At 39.9% G+C, this 22,105-nt stretch overlaps 1 protein-coding gene and 1 long non-coding RNA gene across 3 annotated transcripts in view; one reads left to right on the plus strand and one right to left on the minus strand.

The window, feature by feature from the left end:
- The first annotated feature begins 1,946 nt into the window (after positions 1-1,946).
- On the plus strand, positions 1,947-13,036 carry LOC114560335 (uncharacterized). Its single transcript, XR_003693175.1, has 6 exons — positions 1,947-2,227; positions 2,373-2,475; positions 6,920-7,235; positions 8,488-8,589; positions 8,732-8,840; positions 12,653-13,036. It is a non-coding gene; the product is annotated as an uncharacterized LOC114560335 (long non-coding RNA).
- The window catches only part of si:dkey-82f1.1 (DENN domain-containing protein 2A), a 38,480-nt gene continuing 20,527 nt past the window's right edge, over positions 4,153-22,105 (minus strand). For both annotated transcript variants that reach the window (XM_028585633.1, XM_028585634.1), the window contains 18 exons: positions 20,502-21,548; positions 18,154-18,281; positions 16,604-16,716; positions 16,296-16,493; positions 15,919-16,012; positions 14,840-14,890; positions 14,383-14,570; positions 13,820-13,929; positions 13,083-13,152; positions 12,667-12,744; positions 11,536-11,676; positions 11,176-11,324; positions 8,883-9,060; positions 8,723-8,764; positions 8,462-8,567; positions 6,938-7,225; positions 6,063-6,149; positions 4,153-5,500 (listed from right to left, as the gene is read on the minus strand). In XM_028585633.1, the coding sequence (XP_028441434.1) occupies positions 5,469-5,500; positions 6,063-6,149; positions 6,938-7,225; positions 8,462-8,567; positions 8,723-8,764; positions 8,883-9,060; positions 11,176-11,324; positions 11,536-11,676; positions 12,667-12,744; positions 13,083-13,152; positions 13,820-13,929; positions 14,383-14,570; positions 14,840-14,890; positions 15,919-16,012; positions 16,296-16,493; positions 16,604-16,716; positions 18,154-18,281; positions 20,502-21,548 (3,100 nt within the window). In that variant the 3' untranslated portion in view covers positions 4,153-5,468. The remainder of the gene's footprint in view (positions 5,501-6,062; positions 6,150-6,937; positions 7,226-8,461; positions 8,568-8,722; positions 8,765-8,882; positions 9,061-11,175; positions 11,325-11,535; positions 11,677-12,666; positions 12,745-13,082; positions 13,153-13,819; positions 13,930-14,382; positions 14,571-14,839; positions 14,891-15,918; positions 16,013-16,295; positions 16,494-16,603; positions 16,717-18,153; positions 18,282-20,501; positions 21,549-22,105) is intronic.

Consider the following 22,105-nt stretch of genomic DNA (forward strand, 5'->3'; position numbering starts at 1 on the left):
GCCCTGCAGGACACCATAACTCACATGCACACACGCGCACACACACACACACACAACCCGGCAAGCCCTGCGTTAGTCACCTCGAAACACTGACCGAAAATATTCCCTCACAGTTGTACAGAGCAGTACAAGTCTTTCCCACACAGACGGACATTACTTACACAATACACAAGATGGAACTTTGAATAGTTTTCTTTGTTTAGGAAAGCCCATTTGGTAAAGTTGAGTATCATGTTGAGTCTGTCACAAGATCTAAAAGTATACTGATTATCGATGAATCTAGTAAGTCATTTTTCATAGCAAAAATGGCAAAAAATCATGTCTTGTCAAACTTGTGACCTGGGTTTTTTCACTATTTTCTGACATTTTACAGACCAAACTGTTACTGTTCACCCAGTTATTCAGAATCTATCGGCACATGAATTGATAATGAAAATAATCTCTAGCAGCCTCTCTATAAGTTACTTTGTGTTTCTTTGTTCTTATATCTGAGCTGTCTTTGGGCTGTTTCACAAAACAGGATTATTATAAAGTTAACCACATTCACTCTGGAAGTTATGAAATACAATACCTTCTAAAATGTTGCTCATTTTAAAGCAATAAAAGATTTGGCTGAATCATAGCCAGAATATACTGACAAGCACCGGGCTATACAGTAGCAACATTTAACCATTGTTCTTACAGTTATGGGGTTTTGAATTTTCTAATCCTGCTTTTGAGGACGAAGTACAGTCCCCATAGCACCACTTATGTCTCAGTTCCAATGGTGGAAGAAGAAGTATTCAGATATTTTACTCAAGTAAAAGTAGCAGCAACACAATGTAGACATACTCTGCTACAAGTGCTGTATTCCAAATCTCACTAAAAGTAAAAGTATTCATTAGGGAGCAGAATGACCCAAGTCAGTGTTTTATTACAATGTCTTATCTAATAGTTGATTATTGTTGATGATGCATAATAGTGTAAGCAGAATCTTGATAATGATAATGATCATTTTAACTACTCTGCAAAGTAACTTGTACGGCCGTCAAATGTAGTTGAGTAAAAAGTACAATCATTTCCCTCCAAAATGTTGTGGATTAGTGTGCCATAAAATGAATACTCAGTACAATTACTTATAACTTACACTACTGCACATTTTACTTGAGTATTTTATTTTATATTTATATTTATTCAGCTAGTTATTACTTTAACATAAACATCTAGCCTACTGAGTAAATTATATTAAACAACAAGAATAAGCTCCACCTGCTACAACATCTACATGCTGCTTGGATCTTAATGCATCAATAACAATAATGAAATAGTAGCCTAATATAATAGTATAACTCTGACAGAGACCATTTGCCTGCATAGTGAGTACTTTCAGACTTTAAATACATTTTGCTGATAGTGCTTCACTTTTAATACCCGACTTAAACTTGTAATGGAGTATTTTTTACATAGTGGTACTGCTACTTTTACTTTAGTAAGGGATGTGAATTAATTTTTCCACCACGGTATACTTTTACTTGATTTGAGTTTGAAAGCAGAACATTGACTTGTAACAGTATTTTGATGTGGTATTGTTTGACTTCATCTGAATAGCCTACTTTTTCCTACACTGGCGATAGTATGAGTCATTAAAACGCAGGTGTTTTAATGATCTAAAAAGACAATAACAATCATGTCAGACTGAGAAATATAAACGCAACAATACCGGCCACACCAGTGCGGTGTCAAGCCACTTCCAGTCTACTCACACTTGTTGACAAAAGAGGGTGAAGAAACCTCTGAATGAAAGATGAGAGTTAATAAATAGCCTGCACAGTTTGAATTATCTCAGTTTGCCCTGCGTAAAACTTTAGCCAGACAGACGCTGTATAATGTTTGACTGTACGGCTATGAAGTTATTCCTTCAAAAGAGGATTAAAAGAAAGAAAAATTTCCGGCTGCAAGCACAGGAAGTCAAACCACACACACTCCCGGCGCTGAAATTAAAGGAAAAAAATGCAGGAATTTGAGCGAAGAAATGCGAGATATTTGAGGAATGCTGTCTCCGACAGTGAGTGAGAAGCATTCAGAGCGAACCGCGGGGAGAAATGCTGACTTCACATCCACAATAATCAACAAACTGAAAGTTCCCACTCCGACAGAGAAGACGCAGCTTAAATCTGAACATGAGACCAACACTATTATTATAAAACGCTTGAGCTTACCTGGTGGGACTCTATTGGCAGACAGGCAGGTAGGTAGAGCAATATTATATATATATATATATATATATATATATATATATATTTTTTTTTTTTTTTTTTTAAATGAAGAGTAACTCTGTAAGGTTTGTCTTTTATTTTGTTTTTGTTTTCTGTTGCCTCGTCTCCTTCCTGAAGCCGTTTGTTTGAAGCGAGAGGAAGGCAGGAATTCCAGGAATTAGCCGTGGTATGACATGAAGCCTGGAAAAAGCCAGAGAAAAAGACCAAGGGAGAGAAGGAGGTGAGGGGAGGGGAGGGAGGCAGGCCTGACCGGTCAACACGTAATTACGAAGGGGTGGAGAGGAGGAGGGGGAGGGCTCCAAAAAGGAAAGGAAAGCAAAGGAAAGGGTGGTGAGAGGGTGTGTGTGTGTGTGTGTGTGTGTGTGTGGGGGGGCAAAGGAAATATCATCAAGAATCAAACATACTGTAAAAGCCACTGGCTTTAGGAGGAGAGACAAACAAACGCATTGCAACATGGTTGTAAGACAGCATTCAACTTCTTTACAGTGACTTCGGTGTACGTAACAGCCTGGGTACATGGCAAGGATGTTATACTGTATACCGGATAAAAACCAGAATTAATATTACTTGTTTTTGTAAGAATAGCTAGTTTATTAACCTTTGTGTACGTTTTAAGTGAACAACTATCCAAATTAACCCAGACATTGGACTAAAGGCTTTGTTTCCTTATGAACAATAAGTTTAGTTCATATTTTATCCACTTTTCTTAATTTTTTTAAGCAGAAGATGCTGGCTTTGACGCTGGTATTAAGCATGTCACAGCAGATTGTAACACATTTAATGTTACATTGTTTTGTTTTTTTCCCCCCAGGCTTCATGACATAAATTTATCTCCTACACCACATGATATTAAAAAAGGTTGAATGTTATTAAAGAACATCACTGTTGCCTCTTGTCAGGTGTTTAGCAGTTAAGGAGAACTTTTAATATTTTAAGCTAAATATAGAACTTCAATGAAATAAAAGATTGTTTAAACATTTTTGCGGGAATGCCACATGCAACGGTCGAAGTTTGAACATATCTTTTGCTTATATTGTCGGATAAGCAGACAAAAAGAATGCCATTGTTGAACTTATGGGCACGTTGTGCAAGACATTAAATGCCTGGAGGCCAATTTGTGTGAATTGTGATTCTGAACTTTGGACTGAGTGGCTGAGGCACCACATGCAGGATTACATGAACTGGCTTACAGAGTCCTCCAGTGGATATCATGGGTAAAGAGTGGATTATCAAAGAGTGACACACACTGTAAGACTTTTCTACAGGTAACCTGGAATTTTACTTTAGTTGTGAATTGACTAACTAATTATCTTTGTTTCATAGAACTTTTTTTTCCCCCCCAACTAAAAATGGCTTTTTACACTCAGCAGTTGTGCTCAGCTGGAGATGATGCCCTATTCAATGCAGATGTACTGCTTTGCCACACTCTTTCCATTTCTTAATACATTCTTATTTATTTTCCATAAGGACATGATGCGAGGACAGCGCCCTCTGGAGGTGGAGGGCACCCAAGTGTCTTGTTCAAGGAACACATAAAGGGGCACTCAACTGATTTTACATGTCAATGTCTACTTACTAGTCACAGGGAGTACTACTCTGTTTGTCTGTTTGTCTGTGTGAACCATATACAGAATTGTATACGTGGTTTCTGTGGCTCAGGAGGAGCAATTACTCAATTGACATAACTTGAACAACCTTGTCTTTTGCTTGCAGACTAAATTGTTTTAGTGACTAGAGAAAGACCCCATTGAGATGAAGTTGGGTTGTATTTTGACAAGTGGAGGATCCGAGTAAACACACTGTAAATCAATAGTTACATGGCCTTACTTTACTTCTGTGTTACAAGTTAACAAATGGAGATGTATAAGAAATTTTAGTGAAAGAGTCATTTGTCATTTGTCACTTTATTTAAAAAAGTTTAATTTCATTTTCAATCAAGTTAGAAGGACCAGTGAGTAGGATTTAGTGGCATCTAGCGGTGAGGTTGCAGATTGCAACCAACTAAGTACCCGTTACCTCACCCCTCCTTTTACAAGCGTGTAGTAGAACCTACAGAGGCCTTCAAGTAACGCAAAAATGTCAAAAGGCACTCTCTAGCGGAAGTGTTTGGTTTGTCCATTCTGGGCTACTGTAGAAACATGACGGTGCAACATGGAAAAGGACCCACTCCCTACTGTATGTAGATACAGTAGAAAGATATTTTAAGCCAACAAAACACGATTTGTAGTTCAGGGGATTATACACTAATTAAAACAAAATTATGAATATTACATTACATTTCTGCTAGTAGGGCCCCCTAAATCATACACACTGGTTCTTTAAGGCAAGCCTAGTTGCTTTCATGACACACTGATACTGATTGGCTTAAGATACACAGCTTCCTTCAACATTGAGTCTATCCAAACCATATACTCAAACCCAAGTGCGAGATTTAGTCACAATGATTTCCTTTTACATTTTCTTCCTTTTGGTGCTTATTTTCTTTTTCCAATACAAGTTAATTTCCTTAAAACAGTGGCACATTTACCCAACAACCCAAAGTGTTCTACAAACTTAAATACAGCTCATTACAAACTACAGATTTCTTTGCACTCAAAGAAAAAAAAAAAAAGAGATTACGATTACAAAGTTTTTCTAAAAAGAATATAAATTAATTTAAAAGCCTCCTGTTGATGAAGAAGTTGTACTATTGTATTTATAAAAGCTTTTAAAGAAAATAATTGGAATGTATAGGAAGGTATTGTACAAAATGTGACCTTCAGTGACACTCCCTCTTACAGGTTTATAGGTGAGGTCAGTAATCGAAAAAGGGAGAACACTGTTCCTAAAAAAATATACACTGTGCTATACAGCAATATACTGCAGGGATTGACTGTAATCTGTGAAACATAAAGCCCAGGCCAAAGTCTAACGAGACATTGTTAGACATTGCATTATCGTGTTGGAGGTGAGTTTTGGTCCAAGCTGAGTAAACCCTTCACAACACTAATGGAATGACTGGTGAATGAAACTGGGAGCTAAACTAACTTTCCCCAGATTCCCTCATGTTCACAAACTATGAGTCCATTTCACTTGATCGGTCTTCCTTTGTTCTGACCTAACGACACATCTCCATGTTCTGCACGTCCAGGGAGCGCGTCTTCCTCTTCTTTTTTACAGCACGCCTCTTCATGCTTATTCCTACTTTCACACATGGCATCCTGACTCCAGGCATCATTTCTTCGAAAGGAATTTCATTTTGTTTCCTGAAGAAAAGCAAAACATGTGAATCTAAAGAAACTTGAAAAATTAAGCAAAGCAGTTGCAACTGTACTGGCTGACTTGGCCTCAGCTGCTTGAACGCTCCCTCAAATGTCAGAGGATCTTCAGCCAAATCTAACTGGATAACAAGTAAGGGATAATGTAGAGCAAGCGGGTCATTATTGCGAATTAAACCCCGACTGGGTGATTCACGTTGGGGTCCTGCATCACCCTGTCAGGGTTTAATAATAATGATGTGCTTGCTCTACATTATCCCGCTTATTAAACAGCTACTTACTAAATCAATCAATCATTTGACAACAAATATTGATTTAAACATTTTTTTATTGATTTAAAAATGGTCCTCCAGAGTTGATGATCAGGTCAGACCGCAGAATGCTGCAAATGACCAGCCAGAATCAAGTATTCAACAAAGCTGTGTAATAATTTGCTATACATGTTAAAATCTTTGATCTAAGTGTCTCAACTGAACTAGCAGTTTTTTTATAGTCGATAAACTGAACTGTTTGATCGACTGATTGAGCGAGGCCATGCAGTGAATCTCACCTAGGCCCTTAAGGAACTTGTTGACTCCTCGCTGCTCGCTCCCAGGAAGCAAGTCCAGATACTCTTGTGCTCTCACCTCAAATAGACCTGTAAATAAAAACAAGGCAAATATTACAATCAAATGTTTAAAAAATATATATATATTGTATTTTTAAATAAATCATAACACTGACAATGTTGAAAAATGAGTAGTCAAACTAACATGAAGCACCTGTATCGAATGACATGAAAAAGCAGCATATGCAACCTTTAACATTAACTTTTTTAGTCAGGAGAGTAACATTAATATTGAGATCTCTTATTTAAGGGAGTATATTTTACAGTTCATTCTTGGCCTTGAAAACAGAAGTTGACAAAACACTCTCCACTCAAGATCCACTTACTCACTTGTTCTGGAGCTTTTGACCCTATCACACAGTCCTTACCATCACATTAAAAGTACCCTGTGGAGTTTTAGACCTCTGTTTTTCTATGAGTGAGTCCCCGTTTTGTTTATCTTGCACACTTTAGATTTACTGTCCATAATGAAAGTTTGAACATCTACAGTTTTGTAAAAAAAAAAAAAAGCAAAATTAATTTGCTGATGAAGACTCTGTAATAAGGTCCTGATTTATATCTACATAATTTCAAAAATGGGAAAAATGTTAAGGAACTGTTTTTTAGAAAAAAGATAATAGATGATAAGGAACTGTTTTTTAGAAAATAGATGATTAGCAAAAATACAAATTCAATTTCAGTAGAATTTAGTATGACCAAAAAGGCACACAGAAATATATTTTTGTATATGTACATACAGTAGGTATGAGGGTTCAACCAGTTTTTGTACTGTTATAAACTATACTGTAACACTAATGCAGGTAATCAAATCTCAGTACCTCTGAGGCCCTGTCTGCGCAGCTCCCTCTCCTGGATGAAACCGGTGAACATCTGGGTCTCCATGAACACCTCCAAGAACCTTCTCAAGCTCTTGGACGTGACCGCTTTGCGAAAGGCTTCGCGCTGAAAGGACGAGGAGGGGGAAGAAGAGGGACTGGGCAAGGTGGGGGAGGAGACAGACTCATCCTCCCGCTCTGCTCCACCAATGAAGAGGGAGAAGTGACCCACCATCTCCACGAAGAAACGCACAAAGGCCTCTGACACCACTGCGCTGAGGGAGCTGGAGTCTGGGTGGAGGTACAGGAGTGTAAAGGAATAAAATAGAAAAGATTAATTCACAGCATATTTACTGCCCTATAACAGAATGACTAACAGACCCAGTATCTGCAAAAGATTGATCAATACCAATGACTCAACGACTCGCCAAGGTATTTCAAATAACACTTCTAACACAAAATGTAGGAAAATAAACTTCCTACTCACTGGAAATGTATAGACACCCCCCTTTTCATACAGCTCACTTTTCACACATTACATAAGTTTTCAAGACATTTTATTGGACCAAAAGCCACATGCCAAGCGTCACTTACAGCTTACAGTCATAACTCAAGGATCACTAGGGATGTAAGAAAACTCTGATTACTTAAAGTTATCACTTGTCATATATATATATATATATATATATATATATATATATATATATATATATATATATATCTCTTGTGCAACTCTGTATAAGCAGCCTCATGGGTGTCCCAACCCCAAGTTTGAGAAACACTCCAAGGGTGCATGAGTAATAAAAAAACTCCTAACTGCTGCATAAAAGCAGTGTTACACTGAACTCTGTGGATTGAAAGCTTCCACTGTGTTCTCCTTGTGGCTCCACCAAGCAGTGACGGGGTGTTGCTTTATAGTGTACTGTGACGTTACTTTTGGGATGTCACATTTTCACCGACTACATAGCAACAAAAGCAGAATTCCCAGTATGATTTTCATCACTCTTTAAAGCCCCTTTTATACATGCACACTACGCAGAGAGCTTCATTATTAAGATAAGATAAGATAAGATAAGCCTTTATTGTCTCCCATAGGAGAAATTTGTCTTGGGTACTCGAGAGAACAAGATGGTGACACATCACGCATAACACACAATAAACATACAATTAACCATCTTACAACATAGTCATACATTTCCTCATGCTAAAATAAATAACAAATAACACACGAATCTAGAGGTTATGTTACCCTGAACCCCCTAGAATGATAAGAGCACTTAAACACTACCTAAGCCAGGTCTTTAAGACAGCGGAAATAACTAAAATAGGTATGTTAGTTTAAAAAAAGTCAATGACAATTGATCCTTCAATAGGTTAGTAAAAGTTTCCTTAAAATGTTGTGAAAAGATTGGGAATCATACTGTAGACCATTTCTTAATGTTGATCATTTTACAGCACTATCTTTAGTATATTTGGTATGTCTAATAAAAACATTCATATATTGAATAAAATACTGTAATAAGTTACCATTTGGCAGATCTCCTTTCTCACAGGCCAGCTCCCTCCTCTTGTCCAGCACAAGCTCGAGAGCTGCCTGCAGCTTGTGGGGAAGAATGGAGTCCTCATCATCCAGCTGTGAAGATAAAAACACAGATGTAAACACAGTAAATGCTGCAGTGAATTAACATATTGTATTCACATAACATCTAGTAGAGTCACCACATGTGTAAAAGGACTCCATGTGGTGATAGATTTTGACAGTTTTCCTAATGTTTCTATGGTTTCTACCTGTCGTAGGAAGCGACTGTTGCCGAGATCGACCACCAGGACCTAAGGGAAGAACAGAGGGAGAGTGATGTCATTTCCTGGAGCTATTTTTCAGTGGAGGAAAGGCCCGGAGTCAATGGTACCACAGTCCGTACATCACAAACAAAAAAACTCATCATACCTCTTCTATGGGCAGCTCTTTGAGTCGAGGCAGAGAGCTAGAGAGGAGGCCCACTATAAAGGGGGTAGGGGTGCAGACAATATCCAACATGGAGGGCGGGAGCACGGGGATGTACGTATGCTGCCAGGTGAAGGGGTAGAGCAGAGCCACTACTGCATGACAACACTGAGACAATGTGCTGTGGAGAGAGAGAGAAAGAAAAAGGTTAAAACAGATAGTTAAAGTGCTCATATTATGCTTTTTGGCTTTTTCCCTTTCCTTGAGCGTTTTATATATCTTTTTTGTGCATGTAATAGGTTGACAAAGTGAAAAAGCCCAAAGTCCTCCCCAAAGGGACTTACCATCTCCAACAGAAAACACTGTTCACAAACTGCTCCAAACAGCTCTATTGTAGTCCAGCCTTTACTTCAGAGATGAACATGTGTCACTTTGTAACACACGTTATAATGCTCGCCTAGCTGCTAGCCTGGCACACCCTTATACTCTGCTTCTGACTGGCTAGTAGTCCTTACCTAGGTACTGTGCATGTGCGACTCCCAACAAAGATAGGAACAGAAGTGTGATGTCTCACTCTGTAGCTAAAACAGAGAGCTCAACACACAGGGTGAAAAGAGGAGCTGCAGCAATGTGCAGTACAACAAAGATATGGTGTTTTTTAAAAATGAAACCACATAAACCTATTCTGGTACAACCTCTAAATACAATTATGAACCTGGAAATGAGCATAATATGAGAACTTTAATGTACAATATACGATAGAAAAACAATCTTAAAAAAAAGATAATCCTTAAAAAAAACTGCATGATACTGAACTGTAATAATGGACATTACTATCATATTATTTCCATATTAAAATAATTTCACCACAAGGCCCATTTAGTAGCTATCCTGGAGCTTTTGAACCTTCATTGTTTGAAAGTTCTTTCTTGGAAAGAACTTTTTAAACAATGATACGTTCAAAAGCAGTGGAAACAGTACTCTTTGCAAGGTCAAGAATTAACTTTCAAACTCAGTATTTAAGGCAACATGCACAGTATAAGATGTCGTTAAAGTGCTAAAATGTTTCATTTCAACTGGCCAGACTGGCTATAATAGGTTCAATGTACAGTGAATTCTATTTTAATATGCAAGCACAATTCAGCATCTTGCTGTACAACACATTATATAATGCCCATATATATTTACCGCTGTCTAAGTTTAGTTTACCATGTTGACTTTCTACAACAACCCATAGAAAACAGAGGTTAACTTGCTGCATTCAGGTTTGACATGTACAGCAGGTCAAGAAAGTGATAATCATACAAAATAGCAAGTAGCTCTTTCTCTTGATATCTAATTTGTATTCAACGAAATAGTAAAATAGAGCACAATAACCTTCCAAAAAGCAAAGCATATCCCTAAAACCTAGTCTAGTTTTCACCACAAGATGGTGCTAACCAACTCCTCAAGAAATAAACCTCTCCTGCCACCCATTTCTTAATTTGGAACATAATGTTAAAAGTTCATTCCTGTTGCTCCAACAAACCGTTGTTACCCTGAGAGGAATGTAAAAAAAAAAAGCATCTCTGAGGGGAGAGTGATGTAACACTTATAAAAACTATACAGCGGCAGCAAACACTCACCCCACGCTGTTAACTTAATCTTGTCCGGGTGTGCATCTGCTCACAGTTATTTCATTAAAAAATTGATTGACGAGGCCAAGTTTCCAGTCCACAGTAGAGAATGTGCAACGACTCGTGATCTGCTTATGAGCTCTGTTGAGAAATGCTTCTTTTTCCAACTTTTAAACAACAGTACATGGGCATGAAGGGGAATACACAAATCCTGAACCTAAATCAGAACTGAAATAGGACACAATGACTGATTATGCTTAACCCACATGTTGAACCAGGTGTACCACAGCAGTTAAAAGGTTTTATGTAGACTGGATCTGATGCCATCACTGTGCACACGCGGTAGCTCTGGACTCTAAAGCCTAACTCCTTCTATCTGGCATCCATGACAGTTTTCCAAAGAAGTGATTGTTCCCCAGGCGACTGTAAAACACAACAGCATTCCTTCCTCTCATACTCTGTCAGGATCTTCTTTTCCTCTGAATGTTTGTCGACTTGAGGTATCTCTGTCACATCCTTCAAACTCTTTACTCTTGATCTTTTCAGCATGAAAACACTTCCTTTGATAATCTGGTCACGACAGGTTCATTAAACAGATTAATAGGAGTACCGCAATTACTCTACCCGCCTCGGGACTGATGTCTGTTGCAAGGATTGGACAATATGTTGCTGGAACCAACCTGAGTTTGTCGGCAGTGAAGATGACCCTGCGCTCCAGTAGTAGAGAGGCAAACACTCGGAGAAGGAGACGTAGACTCAAGGAGGAAAAGAGACATTCAAAGTCCACATGTTCCAGACGAGAATCTGATGGCCTACAAAGCTCTATCACCTGTAGGAGTGAGAGAGAGAGAGAGAGAGAGAGAGAGAGAGAGAGAGAGAGAGAGAGAGAGAGAGAGAGAGAGACTTTTAGATAGTAATGTACATACTGCACACATACACATTAAATCATTAGTGGTATAATCTTTAAAAGCATATGGGGTGCACCTCCAAGAATGGGGTAAAAAACTACTGTTTCCACGGTGACAGCACAATCATCTCACCTCTGTCCCAGAGCCAGGAAGGAAGTTTTTGACAGTGATGGTCCTTCCTGGAGCAGGGAAGGGAGCTTCCATTATGCCTCTCATAAAAGGCTGCACCAGAGCAGGGGAGATAGCCCTCCTCTTTTCCACTTCATCCAGGATCTGTAAAACATAGAGAAGGAGGATCTGTAATTGGAATACTGGCAATCACAAATATTTCTATGAGTGTGTGGAGCATCAGATCTTTCCAATCCAGAATTGACTGAATCTTTTCAATAGAGTAGACTTTTTTTTGTTCTTTTTTATTATTCTATCTTAGAGTTGGGCAATATGATGATTACACTGGATAGGATGTCAGATATTTTGCCATATCATTTATAACATGGTAGCTGTCCCTTTTAATATCTCTGGGTGTATTAGGCCATTATAGGTAGTGTTCCAGTAGTACAGCATTGATGTGGTAATGTGGTGAAGTACTTTAACCTGTCAGATATATAACATTTCTAAATTAGCTAAAAACAGACATTTCTGTTTTGTTATTTTATCCACAAACTGTTTCAACAATGGCTTTTATTATGACAAACATATTCATTCTTGCCATGATGCAGTGGAGACAGTCAAACAATGTCAAAAGTCAATACAACAAGTGGCTAACATCAGCCTGACATCATGTGTACCCTTCAACACACTGTACACATCTGTATCGCATTAAACCTTTATGTAGCTGATCTGATACAGATGAAACATACTCAGAACATCAGCAGCAGCATTGAGTACTTCCAATGCAGAGGCACCTATCAATATATTTGCCATCTCCTATAACAGCAGATATACTGTAGTTACCCTTATCTGTACATGTGTGTATCCTTAGAAACCCAATTCTAGCAATGGCACATGAACACTGCACAGATCTACATACACAGGCCAACAGGCATATAAATCTAAGGCCCAAAGCCAATACAGTGCATGTTTTCCACTGCAGTAACCACATCAGCTGCAGTTCACATGTGCGTCTGTACTGGAGCCAGTGAGGTTGTATGTATGGGTTTGGGTAACACATGCTATTCTGTGCAATGTAATTTTATCTGATGCAAGACATGTATTTCACTAAACTTTGTGCGTTTGTGTTCATGCTTAGTTTACGATATCTACCTTGGAGAAGAGGTCGAAACAGCCCAGGCGGCTGACGATGCAGTAGACCTCAGGGAGCCTCCGGCCTTTACCACTGGGCTGTGAACAGGCAGCCAGTTAAAGACAGCTTCAAAACCCAGGAGTGTCACAAGACTGCTCACCCAAGTACAACCACAGGATTAGACCACTGAAGCAAAGCAAAGCCTTTGTTTTGCAGAGTCTTTGAAGACTGTGACTTTGAAAAATCTAAACCATTTTATCAACCAAATTCAAGAAATATGTAGAAAACATTTATTATCAACTTGCATAATAGTTCAACAAAAAGAGAAGGGTAAAAGCAGCAGAGGAAATGTTTATAATCAGGGATTATCTATATTGAATTTAAATTAGGAGAAGCTACTATAGTGACAAGGGGCAGAAACATTTTAAAAGCGTACCAGTAATCGCCGACAGTAGCCAAACCGCCTGCTTCCATCCTCACCAGTCAAGACAAATGAGAACGTCTCACTGGGGATGAAAAAAAAGAGAGAAAAGAAGATAATTCAGACATGCTGGAAAACATTTAAACGGCTGTTGTGGAAACAGAAAACTCCATTCTGGACTGGACTTTGTGTTTTGGCAAACAAAGGTATGACTTTGTACTTGAGAGGAAAGACCCTCAGGACAGGCTTACTACACACAAATCCTCCTAAGCTCTACCTGACAGGTACTCATTGACCGGTGACGACCTTCTTGACAGGCGAGAGTGTCAGCAAGTTCAATGCACCCACAGAACATTTGCCTCCAGGGTAATTATTAGCCATCATCGTCAAGACGTACATCATCACTTCTAAGAACAATGCAGACGTTGAGAGGCTAAGCTAGGTGGTATTAGGTAATAAGGCCAATTTTAAACATCATACAAAGAGAGGTGATTTTGTAATAACAAACCAGGTGTAAGGTGCTAAATCCACCATCTCTCCCTGTAATAATTTGTCACTGTCAGCACTTTATCGTTAAAGAAAGAACAGTCATCTTTACAAGCCAGGAGGTCATTTCTATTTTAGGCTTTCAGCTTCTTCTCTAACAAGTGATTATTAACAAGGAAAACAGCTGAGCTATTAACACTCTGCCGGTAAATTCCTGTTTCCCTGTTTTGTTGTTTTGTCGTGGTTGCAGTCAGACTTGGACTGACCTGGGGAAGTTGTCGACAGGTGCCCAGTCTTTGGCGTCAGGGAAACAGAACTGAGGGATGACCTTCAGCTGGTCCTCAGCCTCCCGCATGAATTTAAAGCTCCTCTCAAGCTGGATTAAAAAAAGAAAAATTGTGAAAACAAATATATTTAATGATGTCTGAAGGAGAACACCATTAAAGTCTTAGACCATCAGGTTACACATGCACACGCACACGCACACACACACACACACACACACACACACACACACACACACACACACACACACACACACACACACACACACACACACACACACACACACACTAGACTATTCCTTTTTTATTGCATGGACCTGCTGTTGCTGTTGCCAAAAGTGCAAAATGGTGTTTTTCCCAGAAAAGTCCATACCAGGTGCTGATAAACTAGCGTATATACAGTATACCATTGGTTTGGTAGGAAAGTAGATAATAATAATTACAATGTCTCCTTTTCAGCAGTTATTTTCTTCTTCTTTTAAATACAATTGGCAGTGTCTCATTTTGGAATAAAGTGCTTCAGTAACATTTCTATCCCATTTTACCTTGAGAGGGAACTGCTGTGTGACTTCTGGCAGGTATGGGACTCCAGCTTTGGTCTTGTGGAGTGCAACAACTATGAAATACTCAAAGAGCTTCCTCTCCTGCAACTCCATCAGATCCCGCTCCATGGTCCGGTACCGCCCCGTCTGCCTCAGCATGGACTGGACCGACACCAGCCGCTGGCTGTGGGCTGAGGGACAGAGGACCACATGTCATGCAAATACATCAGTGTCATGTATGCATAGATGGTCACTGTGAGGCCACATCATCTGTGCATATGTTTGATTTTAGTTATAGGGTGGAACTGTTATTGTATTATTGTACACGTGCTACTATTGTGCTGATTTGTAACTAATGAAACTACATAAATACAAAACTATGTTATACTTATACTGCTTATACTGCTCGGCATCCCCTATGTAGCTACTGTAGGTGTAAGCATTCGTTTTCTGTTCTCACCTTTTAGTTTCTCCTCTGTGTCACTTTCGGACTCACTGTTCTCATCTGTTACTAAATTAAAGAGAAGCGTGAAAAGGATAAAACAGAGTGTGAGCAGAATTCAAATAACAATCACAGGAAACTTAAAGCACATGGAATTTGCTGTCATTGCTTTCATTCTTGCCACTACCACACAGCACCACCCAGTCCTCTGAAACATGGGTCAGTCTCAACTAACCACAGAATGTAACTTTGCCCATAAAACTAAGTGGATACACATGATTGTTACTTTTATGGAGATGGGCCTGTAAAGTCTTTCTGGTCAAAGTAGGAGTCGTAGGAAAGGTAACCCGATGAAACGTGTCTGCAGTGGGTAGAGTGTTGATAGTACTGATGATAAACTTTGAATTCAGTTTTTTGTCAAATTATTAGTCATGACCAAATAAACATTTGACCAGAAAACACTACATGTACTACTGTTATTTGTTATTTTACCAATAAAAACTTTAACTTTATAACAGTATCTACAGTTGAATGTGTCTTGCTTGGGTGTATCATTTAGGATTAATTGATTTATTGTTTTTCTACTGTTTTGCTTTTGAACTTAGGGCTGGGCAGGCCTGAGCTACATTAATATACTCTTGATATACGTGTTAGTTAGTGTGTGAGTGTATGTTAGTGTTAGTATTGCAGTTGTAGTATTTCTTTCATATTTTCTGCCTAACAAGTGTCTGATGTTGTTTTTTTACTGAGCATCGGCAACCAAAACAGCTTCCCCTCTGTATCAAAAAACCTGAAGTGCCAGACAATCATGGAATACATGTGCCAGACTGTTTTTTCTTCAAGTGGATCTGCACCTGGATCTGTTTTCCTACCAGAAACTAATCACTTATTCCTTGGCCCATAGTCTAACATTCCACTTTATTGAAATCAGTTGACAAATGTTAACTAACAAACAACAAACACAAAGAGGTGTTGATGATGATGTCCAGAGTTGGACATCATTTTTAGTTAAGCAAAGTAAAAATAAGTTTCACAAAATTCCCAGTTGATGTGAAGCAAATGAAAGTCATTTTTGTGGCCTGCCTTTGAAGCCTCACCTCTCCCTGAGCTGGACTCTGTAGACTGAGACACCCTCTTCATTCGTTTCTTCCCTCTCCGTGCCTCGAAGATGCCATTGATTTTCAGAACCATCTGCAGGAGGTAAAGGGAAAGAAATGTCCGTCTTTAACTCTTAAACTAATAAAAAAAAAAATGGCAGGCTCCTCCCAAGATCATTTCAATACAGCTTCTGGGAGGCCTTCCTCTGAGCACACTTCTCACAGGAAATATTCGTCAGAAAAATGTTCCCTGCCTTACTCATCCCCAGATGGCAGCATGAGTGGACCAGCTCCGAATCTCCCTGAGCAGTACACTGGGCCATAAATCACAGAAAGAGCAGCATGAGCTCTGTGAAAGGCCTTTCAGACTGCCATACCTTGGGGATTTTCCTCCGTCTGCGATTGTACGGGTCTCCAGAGAGGCAGGGGGTGTCGTCTGGGCTGCTGGGTGTGGAGGGGGGGCTGATACGTGAGGGAGAGGAGATGCCAGTGTCCCTGCTGGTCTTACGTAGCTCCAGGAGCTTGAAGCTTCGCCGTTCTGAATTTTGTCTGAAGAAGCCAGGCTTGGAAGAGAGCTGCGTAGGGCAGATGTAGAAAAACAGGCACATTAGAAGGGGACTTTAGTATAGAACTGCTTCCAATAAATCTACTTTGTTTTTATAGAGATGTATTGGCAATCAGGTACCTTAGTTGGCATGTCAGGGACAGGAGATGAGGAGGCAGGTGAAACACATTTGCTTCCCAAACAACTTCTCTCCAGCTCTATGTCTTCATAGGGATTCTCCTTGGATGGAGGATCTTCAGGAGAAAAAATTGTTTTCTTTCAAAACTAAGAAATCAATGTCACAGCTTCACACAAGCTGTCCAAAGAGAAGATAAAGTATTTTTCCATATCATTCATGTTTGTTTTGCCAGACCTTAATCCAGATGTGCAGAGAGCTACCAGAGTGTGCTTAACATTACCCCGCTCATATTGCACTGTGATAAGATGCTTGCAAACAGCTAATGCTAAATGTGACTCTAGCCACCGTTCCTCCCCTGCAGATACAGAGTGAGAAAGTTTCATTTTCCAAAACCTGTGCCTCTTTCTCTCTTTGTATCTGTCTCTCTGTATCTTCCCTCTGCTCTATCAATCCATCCACCAGATGTGACCTGAAGAAGTCGTAGGATAAAGAGGGACGTTCAGTTCCCCGCTACTTCTCTCTCTGAGGAAAACAAGGGATCAGCGTACTGTTTTTCACATTGCTAGCTAGTGTTTGCGTGTGCTGCCAGCATGTGAGTTTGAATCAGTCATCAAGGCGTGCGTCTGGATACTTGTAGAGGTGACAGTTGCTTTCCTTTCAATCTGAAAACACTATCAGGCATGTGGATTGTGTGTTTAAAATGTGTTGATGTGAACCTGACTATAAGGACAACACAACTGCTCATCACTATCTGTATATCTTTGCCTTCCTGAGCTGCTTTTTGAGTAGACAGCTCTGGTGAGTAACTTTACCCATGGGACACTGCTGAGTGTTTGGTGAACACTGTCTGAGCATTTTAAAGAACAATACTGTTGTATGAAAGGAGGAAACTATAAAAGAATCCAAAATAAGCTGCGGCATCACTCAAATATAATTAAAGTAAATTTCACTGTTGCAGACAAGCAGCACTCATTATACGCCAGTCTCTGGGATTAAAACCAAAGATACATTGAAGCGATTGCCAGTAATGTGCCGTGGCTCTATAAGCCACTCACATTCCCCCCGCTGCACTGACAATCACAGTAACCAACCTCAGCTACAGTATGACCTCACACAACGGCACTATTGTACGTTATGAAATTAAACAGGCTTTAGGTGGGGTTGGCATAACCCTGCAGACAATAAGGTAGGAACGTAGGATAAATTTCTGCGTATCATTTTTAATAAAAGTGAAGCAGCATGGCTCTAAATTAAAACCGGAGCAGAGTAAAGGCAGCATGGCCTCCTCATCAACTCTGGTCTTATTAAACTCTACAGTATGACACACACTGATATGAGAAATGAAACTAAAGGGTCATGCAGTGTATGAAGGATATAGAAAATAGGACAACCTCCAGCCTACAGTACAGTATTTAAAAATGTTTTTTATTTTATGCGAATACTATACAAAGTTGATAATGCAACACTTTGAAACCACATGTCAGGAACTTGATTTTCGACACATGCATAAGGAAAAATAAAAGTGTCATATGTGTGGATATGTATTGTTTACCTATTATGTCCTCGTAGACATTCTCTTCTGATAAAGTGCGTGTAAGGCCCAGTCTGGACTGAGCGTACCAGTCCACCCTGCAGCTTTCTGTAGATGACTGGAGCAGATCCTCAAATTCATAGGACTTCCTGGTGGACAGAACATTACAAGGATTTAGGAGAATCACATGCCAAATATAAAAAAAGAGAAAGGAAGGATTTTTGTGTGTACTGTTGATGCTTTTAAGAATGTTTGATATGCCAAGTAGGAAAACGGATGTTACCATTTGCTAGTTACTACATCTGTGTTTCATCATTGCCAAAGATTAAAGCCCAGTAGAATGAAGTGCACACAAGCATCCGTGGTTGCATGCAAAGCCAAATGCATGCACACATACAGTTAACAATTAAACTAAGTTGCCACTTTATTGGGTACAGCATGCTACATCTATTGCAATACAATGGAACAGCCCGGCAATAAATCCTATCTTTCTAAAGCTTATCATATTCAATGTTGCCCTATTGGATTGAATTATAGTGAACATTTTTAAAAATCATATCAATGTTAACTTCTGTGCATTTCCCCTGATATATAAAGGTAAGTTAAGTTATGCAAAGTAAAGTACCATGGAGTTATGGAGGATTAATCCTCTTCTGACTGAACATTGTGATTGACCATGGACCAATAGTGAAGGATTTTAATGATTGGTGTAAGCACTCCTTTTTAAACATAAATGTCTCCAAGACTAAAGAATGAATTATTGATTTTAGGAAACAGTGCCTGCCTCTTCCCCCCACTATTATTGATGGCCAACCTGTTTAGACAGTACAAGAATATGAGTACCTTGGCACAATAATTGATAGCAAGCTATGTTTTGAACCACACACTGATGCTGTTTGTGCCAAAGCCCATCAGCGTATGTACTTTTTATTGAAAACTGAGGAATGTTAACATTGACCCTGCTTTTATGAGAAGGTTTTATTCCTGTTTTATTGAGTCTGTTTTAACCTTCTGTTTTATCTGCTGGTTTTGGTTCTCTGTCCACAAAAAACAAAAAATTACTAGGGAGTATGACATGTAGCAAGATTGCAGGCATCAACTTCCCCATTATCTCCTACATCTACTCCAACAGAGTGGCAAAAGAAGGCCCAATCCATTGCAGCTGGCCCTAGCCACCCCTCGTCCTGCCAGTTTAAGCTACCGGTACTTCCTTCAGGTCGTAGGTACTCCATGCCCAGATGCAGGTCCAATAGACTCAGAAACTCTTTTATCCCGACTTCCATTTCCATTTTAAACAATTTGCCAGAACTGTTTTAAATGTATTTATTTATTTGTTTACTATTGTGTTTTAGATACTGTGGGTATTTCATATTTTGCTGTATTGTTGTGTGTCTTGTCCTTATGTCTGTCTGCTGGCTGTACAAACAATTGCCCCTCGGGGACAATAAAGTTACCTTGACCTTGTATGCTTTAAAAAAGTTGTTGCATGGCACTGAGCGAAACTAAGTGTATCTAATAAACTGGCAACTTATTGTATTTGTTCACGCGCACAAAAATGCACACTGTGACGGGCACTAGGATAAAGACAGCTTGACCAAACAAAGGGCTTGACACAGCACACTTGAGCAGAGTGAGGCCTCCACATATGGTATGGAATGTAACAGATCCAAGCCAAGTTTCAAACAAGAATTCAGACCACTGAGAAAGTGAACAATAGATGTACTCCAATACATACTGCAGGGTTCACATTTTTTGGTTTCCTTTGGTTTGATTGTAACCATCTGAATTTGAGTACTACTTAGAAGACTCTTGAATATTCCAACATGTTTGCTAGAATAAGTGATTTTAGATTCAGACATTGAACTTTACATTTACTTTACATTTGCAAATGCCAGACAACTCATTTGTGATAGCCACTGGCCTTGCACATCATTGTTACTGTCAAGGCTTAAATTCTTGAAAAAGCAAAGGGCCTTTTTGACATTACTCATATCACTCTGCATGCTGTTCTCCTCTTCTAGTAGAGTTTTGGAAAGAGGAATGAGTTGAGTTAATGTGTACATTCCGCAGATCCAACTAATGAGCTCAGTCTTTGGGATATTTAGAAACAGGATGATGTCACCGGTGGTTTTGATTTACAGCAGATGTGGTGAATGTTGTCAACCTCAGTGTTTGGTCGGCGATGGTGGGGGAAGGCTCAGAGGATACACAGAGCCATCATCACTGGTTAATTCTTATCCCACAAGCAACTTTAAATAAATATTTTTTAATTTAGCTTTGGGGACAAAGAAGCTTCAGCAAATGGGTGTCTGCTATAGGACTGATCATCATCTGCCCATATTTATCATTCTATCTTCTTAGTCTCTTACCTGTTGCTACTGTCCCGAGGTCTGTCAGCCCAGGGTCTCCTGCAAACTCCAGGTGGTGGGCATGTAGGTAAAGGTGGAGGAGGAATGCAGGGCAAAGGGGGCAAGTTCCTCCTTCCCTTCCCTGAGCCAGGCCCTGAAGCTGGGATAGTGGGGGGGGTGTGATGCTGGAAGGTTCTCTGAGGTTTGGGTAGAGGGTTTATAGACGGAGCACCTGGCTCACTGTATACATTTTCTGGATCCCCTTCCCTCCTCCTCCGCGACCCGCCAGGTCGAACAATGTCAAAAGTCCCAAAAATGGGCTCGTTGGCTCTCTTTTCAGTATCCTCCAGCTCCTCCTTTGAAGGAGGGCAGAAGTAATTCCCTGGAAATGCCAGTGAAGGTCTGTCAGGAACCTCCTTTGTTGCCTTCTCCAGTTTCTTAACATGAGTTAAAACACTTTTCTTGTCTTGGGGTTGTTCTGTTGGCTTGGAAGCTCGAAATCCCCTCTCTAGGATCACTTCTCTGTCCTTGTTTGTTGGGCCCTCTGGAGATTTAGACCTTAAATCCCCCAGCTTTCCAACATTCTCCTTCCCTGAGTCTTGTCTGTCCCAGCTGACAAACCTCTTGCTATCTGTCCTTTGGACCTCTGAAGCTTTGGCTTCCTTTTTCCGCACTGTCTCAACTTCCTTCTGTGTTGTGCTTAGTGGACATGTCCCTGTAGAAGTTGGTGGGGCAGGCTCCTTTTTGCCCTCCCATTGTGAGATCTTATCACGTATGCTGGCAGTCTTGACTGCCGCTGGGCTCTTGTTGTTGTTCAGCTTGCCACACAGCCCGTTCTCCATGTTGGGAGTCCTTGGGTCGGTGGTGGTGGTGGTGGCTCTCCTGTGAGCCAGCATGGTGTCAGGAGGACCCGGGCTGTCGCTCAGGCCAAGTAAGGGGGAGAGGGGACACTTGGTGGACACAGCAGTGTCCCTCCTGTCTCTGTCCCCTGGTGACCCGCACACCTCTTGGCGCTGGGGCCCCGCAGACGATGAAGCCTCCCCGACCTTCAAGCCACAGCACTGGAGCCTAGAAAAGAACATAGAAAAATCAACATACACCTTTGAGATATTAGCTTAACCCTTAAAAGGGTTGCAAACGAACCGCAAGTGTCATACATTCGTACACCCAAAGCTGCCCAGTCAACACAAGAAACTACTTAAACAGAGGCAACACAAAACAAAAGGAAAAGTATGCAAACGCATGGTACTGAACATAAAACGCTCTCATGCATTGATATTAAGCCTTTACAAAAAATGCAATTATTAGCAAAAAACACCAGGAATCTAAAAATCTAGCTGAAGAATAGATTGCCATACATTAATATATTACAAATCCAGACCAGTGCAAATGGTGCTTGACATTATTTTTTATAATTGCTAAGAAAATACATGATTTCATAATATTAACATAAGATATTGAAGTTCTTCTAAATTGCCCATTTTGCAGTAAGGGGCTGAGGTATATATCAAGATTGACAGGCTGTCAATCACAAGATGGACTGTGGGGAGGGAACAAAAGTAAACCCAAACAAACAGACAAAACATGCAAAGAGTCTTCTCTCAGTAAGGGGACAGTACGACTCA

This window comes from Perca flavescens, chromosome 8 (genome assembly GCF_004354835.1).
Source record: "Perca flavescens isolate YP-PL-M2 chromosome 8, PFLA_1.0, whole genome shotgun sequence".
Taxonomy (NCBI): domain Eukaryota; kingdom Metazoa; phylum Chordata; class Actinopteri; order Perciformes; family Percidae; genus Perca; species Perca flavescens.